The sequence below is a fragment of the Zalophus californianus genome, chromosome 2 (genome assembly GCF_009762305.2).
Source record: "Zalophus californianus isolate mZalCal1 chromosome 2, mZalCal1.pri.v2, whole genome shotgun sequence".
Lineage (NCBI taxonomy): Eukaryota > Metazoa > Chordata > Mammalia > Carnivora > Otariidae > Zalophus > Zalophus californianus.
The window spans coordinates 62,290,150-62,309,788 of NC_045596.1; the positions used below are offsets into that span (position 1 = coordinate 62,290,150).

General features: G+C 34.0%; 1 protein-coding gene across 5 annotated transcripts in view; it reads right to left on the minus strand.

The window, feature by feature from the left end:
* The window catches only part of CNOT6L (CCR4-NOT transcription complex subunit 6 like), a 102,689-nt gene that overhangs the window by 24,953 nt on the left and 58,097 nt on the right, over positions 1-19,639 (minus strand). For all 5 annotated transcript variants that reach the window (XM_027598656.2, XM_027598658.2, XM_027598654.2 and 2 more), the window contains 4 exons: positions 14,947-15,036; positions 6,937-7,005; positions 4,165-4,322; positions 1,789-1,943 (listed from right to left, as the gene is read on the minus strand). In XM_027598656.2, coding sequence (XP_027454457.1) covers positions 1,789-1,943; positions 4,165-4,322; positions 6,937-7,005; positions 14,947-15,036 — 472 coding nt within the window. The remainder of the gene's footprint in view (positions 1-1,788; positions 1,944-4,164; positions 4,323-6,936; positions 7,006-14,946; positions 15,037-19,639) is intronic.

Sequence of the window (19,639 nt, forward strand, 5' to 3'; positions counted from 1 at the left end):
AAATTATCAAGGCATTTTAGATTTTCCTCTCAAACTGTGATGGGGATGATAAAAATTATATTATCTTCCTTTGGGAAGAAACAATGGCAAATGGAAAAAGAACTTGATGTTTTCTCTCAATATTACCAGTACTCTTTCTTCAATTATGACGTTTCAAGGAAATGTGTATATGAATATAGGTAACAAACATCAAATTCAAGGCAATTTTTCCAAATAAGGTAACCTTTTAAGAGGTACAAGTGATACCAGAAGCTCAATAAGAAACCTAAAATTCAGTTTAGCACCATGGTTAAAAGCACTGACTCTGAAGCCACACTACTCCCTGTACGTTTGTCTCCTCATGTATAAAAATGAGAATATAGCTCTACCCCTAGCTCTGAGGTTGCTTTAAAAATTCAACAAGAGAATCCATAAGAGGCCTACCAGTATATGAAAGTATTATCTATTGTTAGTCTGAAATTCGTAAAAAAAAAAAAAAAAAATCGCCAACCAAATAGAAGAATTTAGTATATTCTAACCTCAAATACTGCAGGCCTATCCATTATTAGCCAAAATGAGACTATCTCAGGGAATAAATAAAAATTCAGCGAAAAGACAGGAAATTGGGTACAAATAAATGAGAAAAAGTACGCCAGGTATCTTTTAAATTCACTTAATTCATTTACTTAACATAACATGCTAGTAATATGCCTTTATCAATAAAAACATGTAACTGGCTTTGTGATAACTGGTAATAAAAAGGGGGCAATACTGGAAAATAGTATATGCTTATCCTCTAAGTAGATGATTCCTTATCTAATGTATCAAACCCAAATTATTAACCATGGGACTCAACCTCTACCAGATTTTACACATTTCAGTCTTCTGTTGGAGATTCCTTTGTATTTGCCTTTCTGGGTCAAAAATATGATTCCCTCTTTTCCTCAGGATAACAATTAAATATGCCTGTAATCATCTAGCTACTCAGCCAGCACTCAAAAGGAGACAGATTTCTGAGTGTGCTGTGGCACTCTACCCTCGAGTAGGAAATGCAGTTTCCTAAATCCAGTGCACACAAGATAACAAAGGCTTCTACAAGATCATTTATGTATTTTAATAAGCAGATTCGTGACATTCTCACCTTTGACTTACTTTAATCAACTACATCAACAGCCCCCAAAAAACACAAATGTTTTCTCTGTGTTTGATAATGACTGCTTTCCACTGTCCTATCTCAGTCAATCCTTTAACTCTATTGTCCCTCTTCCACTCTCCCTCATCTCTATTTTATTTTGATTTTCTTATACAATTACCTTTTCCTACTAGACCAGAGCTCTGAGTGGGATTAGGAACCATGTCTTGTCTATCTTTATGTCTATCTTGACCAGCATAGCACCTGTCACAAAGCAACTGCTCAGTAAACATTTAGTGAATAAATGATTATATATATGAAATGTTAATTGAAAAGGATGAAAAAGGTTAACAACATTAATGATTCTGAAAAAGCCAACTACCAAAACAAAAATCACAGAAAGAAACCAGATCACTCATTTCAAATCTTAAAAGGCACTATGCTTTTTTTTTTTACACCAGAAGTATTTTACTTCATGAAAATATATTTACCTCTCAAAATTTTTAGTGTAATTTGGCAATAAAGCATAAAGTATAATAAACATTCTTAAAAACACAGCCTAAGAAATATAACATTACCAGCAATTTTAATTTTTACATAGCTTGCTTTCTAGCTAGCTTTTGTTAATTTGTATATTAAAGAAGTATACACTACTATGCTTTGTTTCCTTAACTCACTTTTCTGTTTTGAAGAATATTGCACAACCGTCCACATGCTTTCTCTCCTGCTCAGACATGATTTTGGCACGTGACTTTGGAGAAAAAAATCCATCATATCCACGCTCCTTCAATGCTGGCAGAAAGAGAGTGAAGTATTGCTCTGTTTCCACTTCCTGAGGTGAAAGAAAAGTTGTCACCGACATGACAGAGGAAAACTCTGACTAAGATATAAAAATGTTTAGCAGTGTAAAATGTGACTAAGTTAAAATAATTCACATAACAAGTATTATCTATCCTACCTTACCACTAGCAGCAGTCATTTGATAATGGTAGCTTTTAAACCTGAAAGAACATGAACTGCTGCATGATTTTTTCTTGCTTACCAGCTAGTTGGTCCCAAGTCTCTTTAGTTCCAATTTAGAGTTCATCCTACTATACATCAGTTCCTCAAAACTGGTAAAATTGGACATATTATAAATAAGCAGGAAGGAGTAGTAAATTTTATTTAGAGGGGTAATTTTTAAAATTATTTATCTTTCTCAACTGCAATGGAAATGAATGATACCCAAGACTGAGAAGTTTAAGATCAACAAAAAGTTCTACTTTAAGGAATTTTTAGGTACCAGAACACCAATCATCCAACGGTCTCTGTTAATCCAGTATTTTTGAGTTAGACTATTTTATTCTTTGACCCATAAAATACTTTTAATCAATCTTTCCAAATGAAATAATCAAATGTCAAGATAATGATTTATCTATGATGATGCTCATAACATGATTTTTAACAGTAAAAACTAATAAATAGCCTAAATGTTCAACAGTAGAGAAAATGCTAAATCAATAAATATATATTCAGATAATGAACTGGCTTTGAAGAATTTTAGTAATATGGAAAGTGCATTAAGTACAACAGTGTGATCTCAACTTTATTTTGGAAAACAGGTCTGTAAATAAATAGGAAAGTGAATTTTAAAAAGTGTAGAACAAATATTTCAGAAATTTTAACACAAAAACTATTTTTGGATTATGAGATTTGGTGTTTTCCTCCATCATTCCTTGTATTTTTTTCAAAATACTCAATTTCTCTAGAATGAACATTTTATACTATGGTATCACCTTTACAATAAAAATACTTTTTATTTTTTTATTTTTAAAGATTTTATTTATTTGACAGAGACACAGTGAGAGAGGAAACACAAGCGGGGGGGGGGTGGGGGGGGGGAGAAACAGGCCTCCTGCCAAGCAGGGAGCCCGACGTGGGGCTCGATCCCAGGACCCCGGGACCATGACCTGAGCCAAAGGCAGATGCCTGATGACTGAGCCACCCAGGCGCCCCAAAAAATACTTTTTAAATTATGTTTTTATCCTTCAAACTATACTTAGAAGAATGTGAGGCTATCATTACTACAAATACTAAATAAAAAGAGGACAACTAAGTAACTACCTTTGTTTGCCTCCTTCTCCACCAATTCTATGTCAGTTCTCAGTGTTTAGAAGAAAATTTAATTTTAAAGATTTTTATTATTTCCCAGGAAGTCATATGAACCATAGACAACATAAATTATCAAGCTACTCTAGTACAAAAAATTATTTAAAAAGTAATACCCTCCTCCTCAGGCTATACTAAAAAGCAGCTATAAAATTCTAATACTTAAAATTTTAAAATACCTTCATAAACATGTAATATGCTTTGAAAGTTGCTAAGAAAAAGTTATTAAATACTACCTAGAAACCTTGGCTAGTTGAGTGTTGAAGCGCTGAAATACGTATTTCAACAAAAAGGTGTTTCTTCAGTTAAATTTATTATAATAAAGTTATAAAACAGAAAGTCTAAATTTCAGAGACGGTTTTTAAAATAATGCAAAAATGCATGACTTATAGCACAATATTTTTAAATGTTTACAATGTTTATCATTAAGGAACAGTGGACAAATAATATTTTTTAAAGATTCCATCATAAGTTAAATTCACATTCTTAAAAGTTTTCCCTTTCAACAATGCAAGTGATCTGTTCATAAGATAAACTTTTAACAAGAATAATGGATGAGATTATTTTCACTTAATAGTAAATGAGTATAGGTGGATGGCTGTACTTAGCAAAACAGTTCCACTGTGGAAATGTCTTACCTGCTTATTAAAATTGCCCTTTTTAAGAGGAGAGAAAACAATTCCTTTTGAGTTCTGTTTTGAACACAGACTCTCTCTCTCCTGGAAGTAAGATCTATTAAGTTCACCTTTAAGTTTCAGACAATTTTTTTTTTTTAAGATTTTATTTTTAAGTAATCTCTACACCCAATATGGAACTCAGAACTCACAACCCCGGAATCAAGAGCTGCTTGCTCCACCAAGTGAGCCAGCCAGGTGACCTCAGACAATTAATTTCTATAGTGTTACCTGAAGACTAATGATATCTGCATCACAGTTAACAATTTCTTCCATAATTCCCTTTTTCCTGTATTCCCAGTTTAATGCCCAGGATGGGCAATAGCCGTATAGCTGCCGGGTGGCGTATTTATCACATAACACATTGTAACACATAACCGTGAATGATGCTAAGAAGTGGGAGAGAAAAAAAAACAAAAGACAAAGGGAGAAAATTAGGCAAGTTTTTCAAAAAGAAGTAAAGTATCATGTGTATACCTGCACAAGCACAGATGGCACACAAACCTATCCCAAATATCATCATTGTGAAATGCCTTTTCGGCAAAATTCTGTTAAACTATATCTACTAAGACCTCATTGGAGTCCATCACATCAAAGTTCTTTCACTAGAATTAGACTTAGAGTTCATATTTTAGATTTTTAGGAAATTTATTTTAATAAAAATTCAAATTATAAGTCAGAATGCTAATTTTTTGCACATAATTTTTTGAGCAAAGCTCTATATAAGTGAACAAAAGTGAATTTTAGTTTTGTCCATTAAAAGACTCTAACTTCATCAATTTTTATTAACAAAATACCCACTATTTAATACTTTTGGGAGTCTCTTACTGCTCTTATTACAGTAAGCCAGAAGGATATGGACTAACAAAGTTTAGTTTTAAGAGAATCCTTTTTGCCAAATCATATAATCATTTCTGAAACTGAATTCTCATTTTAAAATGCCCTTGAACAACAAAAGAACTGTGAACAAACTAACAGGAGAACAAAGTTTATAGCCTTGCTACCCAAAAATGTGCTCGAAGACCAAGAGCGTCAGTTATCACCTAGGAACTCAAAAATGCAGACTCTGGTACCACAAAGACCTACTAAGTCAGAACCTGAAGGCTGACAAAATCCCCAGGTGATTCACATGGACATTAGTTTGAAAAGCCCTGATTATCACTCTGTAGAGTGTTTTTTAAACGTGCTCATATCCAGGGCCCTGCTCAAGACGAAGTAAGTTAGTGTATTTAGGGTCTAGATATTAGTATTTTTAAAAAGCATCCCAGATGATTATAATGGGCAGGTATGGTTGTGAATCACATACTTAAATAAAAGGTGAGGAATCCAAATAATGAAGTAATAATACTCGATTGAAGTTGGTTAAGATTTAGATAATGGGGAAAGTATTAAGAGAAACTCAGTTCAATGGTCCCCTGGGGATCAAACTGGAGGCCATTTTGTACACTCTTCACTTTTTCACTATCTGGTACTGATTCTTAGAGTTTTGTAGCTATAAATCGTAAGTTATTATACACATCTCCCTACTCACCAGAAGTAAAAGCCATTTTATTTAGCACTCAGATTCTACTTAGGAAAGTACAACACATCCCAAGGAAAATCCATACTCATTTTTCAATAAGGAAAGCCCAAGAACACATTACTTTGAGAATTCAACAACTGATGAAATGTTTCTGTTGTTCTTTTTCTTAATGAAAATGTACATATGCAGTATTAGGAAAGCTTTTCTTCAAGATTATGTTTACCAGTGCTCAAGAGAGGATTACTTTGAAGAACCAGAAAATGACGTTTTTAAAATCAGAAAGGGAACCAATTAATTATGCATTAGGGAAGGCTAAACAAAATAAATCCACCTAAGTTAAGGCTTTGCAGAAAACCTTAAATATTCCTTTTACTCAGACCATCAATGTGCATCCTGTTAATAGTAAGTGTTGCTCATGATGGAGCACTGACACAGTGCCTCCTAGAAATTCTAGGCTTGACTCTAAGAGTGTGGTAGTTTTAAAATTACTGCCTCTGGAAGACACAGAAATGTACTGTATATGCTGTTATTTCTCAGTGTTATTAAAATGCAAAAGAACCATGAAGATGTTACACTTCCTACATTTCCCAATTTCAAAGCAAATAATTTTTTCTGAATCCTCTTACTTCAAAAAGCACACAAACAGAAGGACTTTAAAAGTACATAAGTTCTGTGATTTACCCTTTAAAAAATTACTAAGTTGTCAGTCTTCAGTGACTGATCCAACCTTGGTATTAAAACAATAAAATTTTTATTTGTTAACTTTAAAATGAAATTAGGTATAATGAAAACTTACCCTTATGATTAAAAAGAAGGCATTTGGAGAAATACTAATTCACAACTTAAGTAGAATTCCCAATCCTAAAATGTCTAATAAGCAGTAAGAAGCACTATAAATGATGTCAAATCATTATTAGTCTCCACAAAGAGATAAAGGTTTATATTTTCTACATTACCGCAGTTCTAGAAATGCTAAACTATATCCTTAAATTGCTCACTCACACTCTACCATTTCTACACCACTGGCCCGGTATCATACTTTGTTTCCAATATAGCAAATACAGACTCAGTCTAAATTACTCTTTCGCAAGTGTTACCACTCTACCCACTGAAGAAAGATAAAGTACCCAAGTAGTTTAAAATTTTCAGAAAAAAATCATTATTTTTTCATTTTTTCTTTTTAAGTCACCAATACCCTGTGTGAAGAGGCCATTTGGAAGGCTTTATTTTCTTATTTGGAAGGCTTTATTACAAGGAGTAACTGTAAAACCAAGAGCTACATCACTGTGAAAGATAGAGGAGAATCCTACACATGGCCTTAAAGTGGGTTTCATACTTTCAAATCTACCCGTCAGTATTTTTTGAAGCTCATCTACCTTGTGGACATAAAATGAAGGCTAGTTATAATTGTATCACAAAGCCCAAATGGCATTTCAAGTATTTCTGAAAAAAATCAAAGAAAAATAAGAAAAACTATTTACCTGATGGCAGAATTTGGTCTCGTTCTTTTAATGTAATCCATGGCCTCGGAGGAAGCTGCTCTGGATGAACTGGGGGGAGGAAAAATCTTTTTTAAACGTAAGTTAATTTCATGTGCTTCTAAAATCAGTACATTTACTTTATAATGTAAAATCAACTTCTGTTTTCTCTTCTGCTATAATGGCCCACAACTGACTTAAAAATCTAACACTGAAATATAAAGAAGATTTAGAAGCCAAAGGAAATTTAAGCAGACCTATGCAGAAAATACATAATGAACATAAGAAAAGAACATTAGGAAACTCATTATTGGCATTTCCACTTACACAGTATTTATGAGAAGTACCTATTTAAAACCTTAAATAAGATCAGGGCGCCTGGGTCGCTCAGTCGGTTAAGCACCTGACTCCTGATTTCCGTTCAGGTCATGATCTCAGGGTCCTGGAATGAGCCCAGCCAGGGGCTCTCCTCTCAGCAGGGAGTCTGCTTGGGATTTTCTCCCTTTCCCTCTTCCCCTCCCCCTGCTCACACACACTCTAAAATAAATAAAAATCTTAAAAAAAAAAAAAAAACCACTACATTTGTAATTAAGACATAAGAGTTTACTTAAGGTTAACAATGTAAATTTCCCTACTGGGAAATCAAAGCTTTGTGAAGTTCCAAAATACTAATAAAGTGAAATATTCAAATATCTTTAAAATAGAAAAAAACACACGTGAATGCATAATAGAAATGAATGAATTTTATAATGGGGCTTTCATTTCCTAATTTTAAACTTTTTATTTTATAACATCCATGTAAAACAAGAGATTAGAACTACATTATACAGAAAAAAGTAAGGCACTGGTTAAACATTAATTACTCAGATATGGTTATCAATACCATTGAACTAAAAGCTACCCAACTATCAGATGAGAGAAAATTCACTAAGCTAAGATTTAACTTCACTTTTACTTTTTCCTTTTAAGAACACTGACAATTACAGGACAATTGGATTCTAAGTTTGCAGATTTTCCCAGGGAATGCAGTGGCTGAGAAATGTATTCCTTTAAAACAAAACACTCTTATCTTCATCCAGCCACAGAAATTTTGACCAGAGTATTTAAGATCTTTAAAAGTTTCACTTTACTAACCATTTTGGTGTTCCAAAAGCCTATCTAAAGGATGCATGTTTTAACATCCATACTTTTCATTATTTTGCATAGTCTATATCTTGCCAGGAAAGGAATGAAGGTTATCATAAGATGACAAACCATCCAGCTGAATCAACATATTGAATCCTGGAAAAAATCATGCCTGCCAGGAGTGCCATGCCACAATCATGAGAACTATCTAAGAAATGGAAAGCCCAATATATAAATACAATGAAGTATAAATGAACTTTCTAGCTGTTGGGTTCCTTAGCAAATGGTTAAAAATTCAGAAATCAAAAAATCCTCAGAATAAAACAAATAAGGTGATGCTGACATTCTGGTGCTTCCCAAAACTTTACTAATATATTTTAACTAATACATCACAATATATCAGTATAAGTAAAATGCATAGTATTCACCAACAATAGCCGAAGAGCCAAAACCTATGAAAAAACAGTGTATCTCACCAGTAACCAGGAAAAATAAAAAGATGAGAGAGCATGTTTTTATCCAGGTTGTCCCCAAAATTTTAATATATCCAGAACTGATAATGGTGATAAGATATGAATACTTGCATATATAGTTGGTAAGAATATAAACTGGGAGCTATCTGGGAGGACAAGCTGGATCATCTTTTAAAATTTAAACATCCATGTCCCTGTGACTCAGCAATTCTACTTCCTGGGATCAGCCCTATCTGCTTAAAGAAGCATTCAAATAGATATTACACTATTGTTTATAACAGCAAAAACAAGGGTAAATGGCTAATATCCATTTTATAGAAGTCTATGCTATAGTTTAAGAAAAAAAGGATAGATACATGTGTGCTAAAGTGGAAAGCTATACAAGAAATACTGAGTGAAAACAACTAGAAAATATATAATGATGAGGCGCCTGGGTGGCTCAGACAGTTAAGTGGATGACTTGATTTCAGCTCAGCTCATGATCTCAGGGTCCTCAGATTAAGTCCTGCATTGGGCTCCCCGCTCAGCAGGGAGTCTGCTTAAGGATTCTCTCTCTCTCTCTCTCTCTCTGCCCCTCTCCCTGTTTATGCATGCACTCTCTCTCAAATAAATCTTTAAATATATACATAATGATAAAATAGAATATGTTTATAAGAAAACATTTTAAAAACACACATGAATAGTAGTATCATAACATTTCTACCAGTATAATTTTTATATGTAAATGTCTATCAAAATATCTACAAGAACACACACCCAACTTATAAGTGTGTCTACTTACCATGGAGGGGACACGGAATTAAAGATATTGGTCAAAGAAAATTTTAGTCTTAACAGGAATTTTTATAAGGAGAATAATATATTCATGTGTGACATATACTTAAAATTAATGTTTTCTAAGATGAAACTGCAATGTCAGTGATATGACAAACCATCAAATAAAGACTGTTTAACAGATATGTATATGGTCCTAGATACAGTACTAGAATTTGAATCAATATGGAAGTCTGTTCTCATGAATAGAAAAGAAGAGACAGCAGTTAACACAGTAATATGTCTCTCAGGATCATACCTAAAATGTGATAAAACATTTTTATCTTCTATACATGCCACACCAGGTGCCAGACAGTACTGCAATCAGCCCTGGAGCCATGAGGAATAGATTGGGGGCAGGGAGTAGGGCAGCAAGAAAATCCTGATTTCTCTGGCCAGTGAAGCCAAAAAGGAGACGTACAGCAAGTATTAGGTGGGAAACACACTTAGCGGCAGTGGTAATCCAACATGCTAATGGCAATCTCTCTAACAGAGCCCCAGAGAGACAATCCATCCCAACACTCCAGTAACCAGCAGCATTGGGCCTGGTTTGCCCACAGTAAGGGTGTCAGCTGAGCCTGGAAGAGCTGACAGAACCCACATGCTAACCCTAAACTGGGCAACTGCCTGCTAAAATTGAGATTTAATTTTAAAAGGATCAAGAGTTTCCAAACATAACATTCAAAATATCTAGGATACAACTGAAAATCACTGGTCATACCAAAGACCAGGAACTATCACAAATTAAACGAGAAAAGACTATCAACAGAGACCAACACAGAGAGGATTCAGATGTTGAAATTGACAGAGATTTTAGAGCAGCCATCATACAGCTGCTTCTAGAATTATAAATTCTCCTGAAACAAATGAAAAAATAAAAAGCCCAAAGAAGCGTAAGTTCTACTTTTTTGAAAAGATCCAAAATGAAATTACTCAACTGAAAAATACAATAATCAAGTAATAAAACTCACCAGAAGGGCACAAAAATAAAGATAACCCAAAAAAATGAGTGAATCTGAGTATTTCATTTGAACAGTTAAAAGGAAAATAAACTGGGCGGGAAAAATGAACAGAGCTTGAGAGACCTGTGGCACTGTTAACAAAAACTCTATGACTCATATCATCAGAGTCCAGAAGGAAGAGAAGAAAGAGCATGGGCTTAAAAAGTATTCTAAGAGATAATGGCTAAAATGTCTCCAATTTGGTAAATGACATAAATCTACAAATGCAAGAAGGTGAGCAAACTTCAAGTAGAATAAACCCAAAGAAATCCACACCAAGACACATCATAAACTGCTGAAAACTAAAGACAAAAAAAAAAAAAAATCTGAAAAACATCAAAGAGAAAAGACACATTACCTATCAGGGAACAATGGGTTTCTTTTCTGAAACCATGGCAGCCAGAGGAAGTGGCACATTTTCAAGTGCTGAAAGAAAAGAACTGTCAAACCACAAATTCTGTATCCTGCAAAAGTTCCCTTCAAAATCAAGGGGAAATTGCGGCACCTGGGTGGCTCAGTAGGTTAAGTGTCTGCCTTTGGCTCAGGTCATGATCTCTGAATCCAGGGATCCAGTCCCTGTTCAGCAGGGAGTCTGCTTCTCCCTCTCCCTCTGCCCCTCCCCCTGCTTGTGCTCGCTTTCTCTCTCTCTCTCTGATAAAGTCTTTTAAAAAATTAAAAAAAAAGAAATCAGGGGGAAATAAAAATGTTATAAAAGGAAAACCACGAAACTTTGTTGTTAACAGACCTGCCCTTAAAAAATGGCTAAAGGAAGCTCTCTAAACAGAAAGGAGGAACACCAAAAAGTAAAGAACAAGCAGTAAAATTAGGGGTAAATGCAATGGATTATCCTCTCCACATGAGCTTCTTAAATCCTATCTGATAGTTAAAGCACAAATTATAACATCTGTGTGGTACTCTGTGTAGGTAGAGGAAATATTAGAGACAATTACATTTTAAAAAAAGTGGGGAGTATGAAGGCACATAAATGGAAGTTAGGCAGCAATAATGCACTTGAAGTGATAAAACCATTATCAGTAGACTATGCTAAAGATGTATATTGTGATATCTAGACCAACCACTAAAAAAAGAATTTCAAATCGGAACTCGAGGTTTCCCTTTTCACTACATCTGTATCTTTGGGATAAATGCCCAGTAGTATAATCGCTGGGTCATAGGGTAGCTCTATTTTAACTTTTTGAGGCACCTCCACACTGTTTTCCAAAGTGGCTGTACCAATTTGCATTCCCACCAACAGTGTGAGAGGGTTCCCCTTTCTCCACAACCTCTCCAACATTTGTTGTTTCTTTCCCTGTCAATTTTTGCCATTTGAACTGGTGTAAGGTGGTATCTCAATGTAGTTTTGATTTGAATATCCCTGAAATGCCCTTCAACAGACAAATGGATAAAGAAGATGTGGTCCATATATACAATGGAATATTACTCAGCCATCAGAAAGGATGAATACCCAACTTTTACATCAACATGGATGGGACTGGAGGAGATTATGCTAAGTGAACTAAGTCAAGCAGAGAAAGTCAATTGTCATATGGTTTCACTTATTTGTGGAACATGAGGAATAGCACGGAGGACATTAGGAGAAGGAAGGGAAAAATGAAGTGGGGGGGGGGAACACCAGAGGGGGAGCTCTATGTCAGATAAATGAATAAAATCTTAAAAAAAAAAAAAAACACAAAAAAACACCAATCTCAAATATACTCTTCCAAATAACAGAAAATAAATTTTATGATGCCAGTATAATCTTTATATTAAAACCTGACAAGGATATTGAAGAAAGGAAAATTATTGGCCAATCTCAAACTCACATGCAAAAAATCCTAAGTAAAATATTAGCAAACTGAATAAAGGGATATATAAAACTACTATATTACAACCTACTTGAATTTATTTTAAGAATACAAAGGTGGTATAACATGAAAAATAAATACATTTACCAAATTAGCAGAATAAAGGACAGAAAATATATGCTCATCTTAATAGAGAAAGAGCATTTGATAAAATTAAACATTGGTTCATACTAAAAAATTAAAAACATAGAAGGAATAGGAGAATAGAATAGGAATAGAAGAACAAGCTAGGAACAGAAGAAAACTTACTAATCTGATAAACTTCCTTAACATATGTAAAAATTATGGTGAATGTCACATTTATTTGTAATTATGAAAAGCTAATAAATTTTGAAATTAGACAAATTATCACTACTTTTAGTTAGCATCTGCTGGTGATCTTAGCAAGGGCAGTAAGGCAAGAAAAAGAAATAAAAGATAAAAGAATTAGAGAGTAATAAAAGTGTCATTATTCACAGATGATACAATTATAGAAATTGAAATAAAAATACAGTAGCATTAAAAAGTTTAGCAAAGTGGCTGAATATGTATTTACCAAAGGCATTTACAAGTGTTCAGCAAGGTACCTGAATACCAATAAATATACAAAACCCAATTATATTCCATAAATAAGCAATAATAATCTTATTAAGTTCATTTCCGAAAAGACTTTAGAATAAATGTAATAAAAAATGTAAAGACCACTACACAGAAACCTAAAACTCAATACTGGGAGAAATTAGAGAAAGCACAATAAATCAACGAATAACCAACGTTGTTAGGTTAGAAAATCCAGTGTTGTAAACATGTCAGTTCTTTCCAAAGCAATCTATAGATTCAATATACTCTCAACCTTAATCCCTACCTTTTGGGGAGGGGAGAAATTAGAAAAGCCAATTCCAACAATTTTAATGAAAATACAAGGTAAAGGAAGCATGGGGCAAAACTAGCTTAGACTTTACAATCAAATCAAGAGGGGAGACTTACTCTACTGAATCTTAAGACATTTATAAAAATACCATAATTAAAGACACTGTTATATTGCCATAAAGACTACTAGAAATGAACAGAGAATACAAAATGTCAGAAATAAACCCATTCTTACAATGACAATTTATGACAAAGATGACACTAAAAAACAGTAATGAAAGGACAGTCTTTTCAATAAATGGATCAAGGTCAATTTAATCTATATCATGGAAAAGTTATGAAAATTGACTCCTGTGTTACACAAATTGCAATTCTAGGAAGATACTAGCTTTAAATGTTACAAGTAAAAAATGGAATTTTTAGATACAGAAAAATATATCCTTGAGCTTGAGGTAGGGAAAAATTCTTAAACAGGACACAAAAGCAATACCATACTAGAAAAAATCGATAAATTCAATTATGTAAAATGTTTTCTGTTCATCAAAAGACAAATTAAGAAAGAGGAAAGGCAAACAATAGCATGGGACAAGACACCTGCAATATACACCAACAAATGACTTCTATCTAAAGTATAGAAGAACTCCTTAAAAATTACACACACATACACCCCACACACATGCCATATGAATGACCAAGTGGCTACATCTATTTAGACAATGAAGATATGTATTTTTAAAGCAGGAAGGAAATAGCGTACACATACTATACACATACACACTATATATGTATATATATACATATATATATACGTATACGTATACATATACACACATACACACACACACACACACAGAGCTAAATTAAACTTTTAGCCATATATTCTTAATTTATTACTAAAAGAACCTCTCAAGTTTATTATCACTCTCCCATCAATCAAATTTTAGTCTTTATAGCCAAAAAATTTTAGAGGATATTAATTTGGTTTTACATTATTGTAAATATTACTATTTTAAAAAAATTTTGTATGTAGGTGTCTTCTATAATGGAGAGAATTAAAAAGAGTACATATCCTGTAAATAAAGATTAAATTCCATCCTTTAAAAAAAAAAAAAAAAAGAGTATAGACAACATACTGTGATGATGGCCTCATGCTAGATTCTAGATTTCTCTCACTCTGTTTCAGGATTCTGTATTTTAGAAAGACATTATTCCAAGAAAAAGATCTGAATTTAAGCATCTACATACTTTGAGTGTAGATACATACATACATATTTTGAGTGCTTAAGCAAAAAAAGAAAAAGTTTTAAGTCAAATACTTAAAAGATTTCTTACATAGAAAAATTTCCATTTGGAATACAACTATTTTAGTCCGATATCTCTAGTGTTCTTGATCAAAATCCTGCTTGCAAAATTTCCACAACTGTGTAGTGAATCAAACTAGTAATTTCATGCACAAAAAATGTGTACAGTGTATGGGATCCATGTAATCTCCATCAAATTCAAACAATTAATAACTATGTATTTGTGATTAAGAGCAAGAGAATCTTGGGTTAACAGCTCTGGCATTAATCAGCTGTGTTAACCTGGGAAAATTAATTTATTCTCCCAATCTCAGAACTTGCATCTGTAGAATACCAGTAAAAATTGGGACCTCTTAGGTTCTTAGAAAAATTAAATGAAATAATGTAATTAAAGCTCCTAATATATTGCTTGGTAAATAGAAAGCACTCAGTGTATGAAAAGAATGTCCCATAATAGGAAGAACTCTAAAACTATGAGAAGTTATTTAAAAAAAAAAAAAAAATGGTCAGATGTTCTTAAGCAACATGTGACATATTAGCTAGTAGTAATACATGTAGAGTTCACTGACTAATCATTAAGAGTTACCTGCAAGATTGTCAAGCATGAAGTTCAGTAGCTTTCGGGTTCCATCTGGGTCCTGGTATAAATTGAGAATATCCTGTGATAAAGGATTGCCTAAAGCAGAATACAAAAATAAAATCTGTAAGACTTACAATTTTAAGACCAGACAAATGTACACAATAAAATACTAATTTTGTAAAGTGAATTTTAAAGTATTTAGTCTGTTACATAAATTTGAAATTATGTGAATCTAAAGAAACACTCTGTTAAGATCGTCCTAAGATTTCAAAAATGTTCTTTCTGGATTTCACTGTTTATACTATATATCTACAATTTGTTTGCCAAAATCACATATATAAACATACTTGTTAATCTTAGTCAATTCTGAAGTAGTATCACAATTCAACACCCTGAATTAACCTTTGTTAAGTTCTACATTTATCTTTGAAGACAATACTCTAACTGAAAGACAAACAGTCCTATATGAGAAAGAATGAATGCTATCATAAAAAAAAAAAGGAGGGTCTTCCTTTAGTTAAAATATTTATATTACCTATGGAGAAAGGAAGAGAGTTTAAAAAAAAAAAATCAAAGGGACCAAATCTTAGGAGCCTCTAACACTTCCCTGAGTTTTATCTACAAGAGCCCCATCAGGTTTTTAATATAAAGACTGGAAAAAACTTCCCCTTGTGCTTCTGGTGGGAAAGGGAGAGTGGGGGGGTGGGGGAGGGGGTAATGCTCTCCTTAACAAGTCCTGCATGCAAGGAAAACTTTTTACCAGAATATAATCAGATGATGCTTTACCATTTAACTTCAAGTAACTACCCCACACTCCAGTCCCCTCTAGCCTGATTTGGGGCAGAGAGAGTAGGAAGGAGCATATCTAACTCAAAGGCCCATTAAAAGACTGAGACCTAATCATAAAACTACAGGATTCTTCCTCTCTTTCCACATCGTACAACCACTTCAGTATTGCTCCTGTGTAGTAAGATGATTATGGTAAATGGAACTATAAGCCTCAGAGTCTCTGGGAAAACCCAAAGGCAACAGAGGAGATAAAAACAAGAAAACTGAAGGAAATTTTAAGACTCTGATATACAACAGCAGCAAACAGTAAACACAGCCTAAGTCCTAGCCAGAAAGAGTTTGGAAAGAAGTGAGAAGATGCATTATTTAAAAAGAAAAACGTTGCAAACTTTCAAAAGATAAACTTTTTAAAAATGAATAAACTGACCCAAGCAGCACAATGTATACAAAGAAGTATATGAAAGGACTTCATTTTACTTTGTACTGCAAACTAGAGAATTACAATTCCAAGTAGAAAACTATAAAACCTATTAAGGAAAATAACCAATTACTTAAAACCAAAACAAAAAACATGGTAATGGCAATCAAATTCATTAGCAAAAATGGAAGCTGGAATACAGTGGGAGTATTTCCAAAGGGTACAAAATGGTATTCGAGACTTCAACACTCCTCCACTAGTTATCAACAAAAAAAGTAAACAAAGTCAGTAAAGATGGAGATCAGAAAAACATGCCAACCAACTTGACCTGATATTTATGTAATACTGTACTCAAAAAGAGGAAAATATACAATCTTTTCAAGTGTACAGGAACATTTCACCAAGACAGACCATATTCTGGGCCAGAAAAACTGTAACATGTTTAAAAGAAATGAGATCAGGGCGCCTGGGTGGCTCAGTCGGTTAAGCGGCCGCCTTCGGCTCAGGTCATGATCCTGGAGTCCCGGGATCGAGTCCCACATCGGGCTCCCTGCTCAGCGGGGAGTCTGCTTCTCCCTCTGACCCTCTTCCCTCTCGTGCTCTCTATCTCTCATTCTCTCTCTCTCAAATAAATAAATAAAATCTTTAAAAAAAAAAAATAAAAGAAATGAGATCAGAGCATACTGACCATAAAAAAAAAAACTAGAAATCAACAACAGAGAACTGGAAAATCTCCAAGTACTTTGAAATTAAACATCATACTTGTAAGTAATCTATGGGTCAAAGACCAAGTCACAAAAAATTTTAATTTAAATGAAAATACATTATCAAAATTGTAAGATGAACCTAAAGTCAGTGTCTAGAGGGAAGTTTATAGCATTAAATCCTTATACTGGAAAAAAAAAAATCTAAAATCAATGCCTTAACTTCCATATTAACAATCTTTTTTTTTTAAGGTTTTATTTATTTGAGAGAGAGAATGAGAGAGAGAGCACATGAGGGGAGGAGGGTCAGAGGGAGAAGCAGACTCCCCGCTGAGCAGGGAGCCCGATGCGGGACTCGATCCCCGGACTCCAGGATCATGACCTGAGCCGAAGGCAGTCGCTTAACCAACGGAGCCACCCAGGCGCCCCCCCTATTAACAATCTTAAAAAAAAGAGCACATGAATCCCAAAGAAACCAGAAAGAAATAATAAAGAGCAGAAATCAATAAAATTTACAACCAAAAACATGAGACTGCTACTGAACCTAAACATGGTACTTTGTGAAAAAGAGACAAAAAAAATTGATAAACTACACTTGATCAAGAAAAAAAAAGATACAACTCAATAAATATCAGGAATTAAATAAGGAATAGATCTGGAGACACTAGAACAGGGAATACTAAGAAAACTTTGTTCTTAAGTTCAATAACTTAGAAAAAATGACCAAATTCCTTGAAAGACAGAAAACATCACACCTCACTCAAAAAGAAATGGACAGGGGCGCCTGGGTGGCTCAGTCGTGAAGCGTCTGCCTTCGGCTCAGGTCATGGTCCCAGGTCCTGGGGTCCAGCCCCGCGTCAGGCTCCCTGCTCCACGGGGAGCCTGCTCCTCCCTCTCCCTTTGCCTGCCTCTCTGCCTGCTTGTGCTCTCTCTCTCTCTCTCTGTCAAATAAATAAATAAAATCTTAAAAAAAAAAAAAAAAAAAGAAATGGATAGAAAACTCAGCCAAAAATGGCAGAGTAAGGACCTCCAAAAACGTGCTCCTTCATAAGGGCAAAATGGCAGAATATGGGTAAGGACAGTAATTTGTGGAGTTTTACCTTCTTCTAGTCCCTCACTGCCAAGGCAGCCTGGCAACCACTGAAGCAACCAAAATTGAGCTAGAGCCTTTCAAAACTTCATTTTCAAGAGTAGCCATTTATCTGACTTCTGTGGTGGCAGTTCCTTGACTCTTGCCAAGTACTAAAAGCCTTCCACCTGAAAGGGGGAGAGAGTCTAACGACATGTTTGAGGAAACCACTACCGGTAAATGATTTAACTTATGGCTGTCTGAGGTCATGGAAACAGGTAAAGCAAACAAAAGACTAACGTAAATGCTTAAAAGAAAGGCTTGGGAGTAAGATGTCACTAAGGGCTTTGAAAAGTTCTGATATATTCTAGGTTATCTAGAAAACCGTAAATGTGGGCGGCTTTGCATATGCTTAGGAAAGACCTAAAAACAGCCTAAGCTCTCACCTCTTCCTCATCTTAAGGCTGCGCACAAGTCAGAAGCTAACACTAAACTGAACAGATTTCAATGGCTCAGTCAGTAGAACATGTAGCTCTTGATCTCAGGGTCATAGGTTCAAGCCCCGTGTTGGGTGTAGAGATTACTTAAAAATAAAATCTTAAAAAAAAAACAACAACAAAAAACAAAAACCTACAGAGGCCAAAATGTAGAAGAATGACATATTCAAAGTGCTAAAAGAAAAAAACTGTCAACTAAGAATTCTATATCTAGCAAAAATATCCTTCTTAGATGGAGGAGAAATTAAGACATTCCCAGATAAACAAAAACTGAATGAGTTTGTGACTAGATCAGCACTACAGAAAATATTAAAGGGATTCCTATAGGATGAAATGAAAGGACACTGGATGGTAACTTGAATCCATATGATAAAAATAAAGAGTACCACTAAAAGTAACTACATAGGTATCTATGAAGACAGCATAAATATAATTAGTGGTTTTATCATTTTTCAATCTAAGAGACAATTGCATACAGCAATGATGATAAATCTATGCTGATGGCCACACAATGTACAAAGATAATACTTATGACAATAACAGCATAAATGAGAAGTGAATGGAGCTATAGGTGCAAAGATTTTTTTATATTATTTAAATTGATATTAATCCAAATTAAGACTACTATAAATGTTAATTTCAATCCCCAGGGTAATCACTAAGAAAATAGCTCAATATAATAAAGCAAAAGAAAAAAGGGAATGAAATTGGTACACTGGAAAATACTCATTTAACACAAAAAAAGACATTGAGAAACAGAGGAACAAGAAGGCACTAAGATAGAAAATAGCAAAATGGTGACAAAAATCCTACCTTATCAGCAAATACATGAAGTATAAGTGGATTAAACTCTGACTAAAATGCAGAGATTAGTAGAATGAACAATAAAACATAATTCAACATATGCTGTCCACAAAAGATACACTACAGATTCAAAGACACAAAAAGACTGAAAGTAAAAGAATAGAAAAATGTATGCCACACAAACAGAAAAGAGCTAGAGTGTCTATACTAAGAAAGGGATAATTTCAATGTCCTTTATCGATGAAAGAAATTGAATTAGTTAAAAACTTTTCAACAAAGGTAATTCCAGGTCCATATGGCTTTACTGGAAAATTCTACCAATCATTTAAGAAAGCAGTAATACAAATATTATGCAAACTATTCCAGAAAAAAAGAAGTGTTAGTTACACTTTCGAACTCATTTTATGAGGTCACCAGT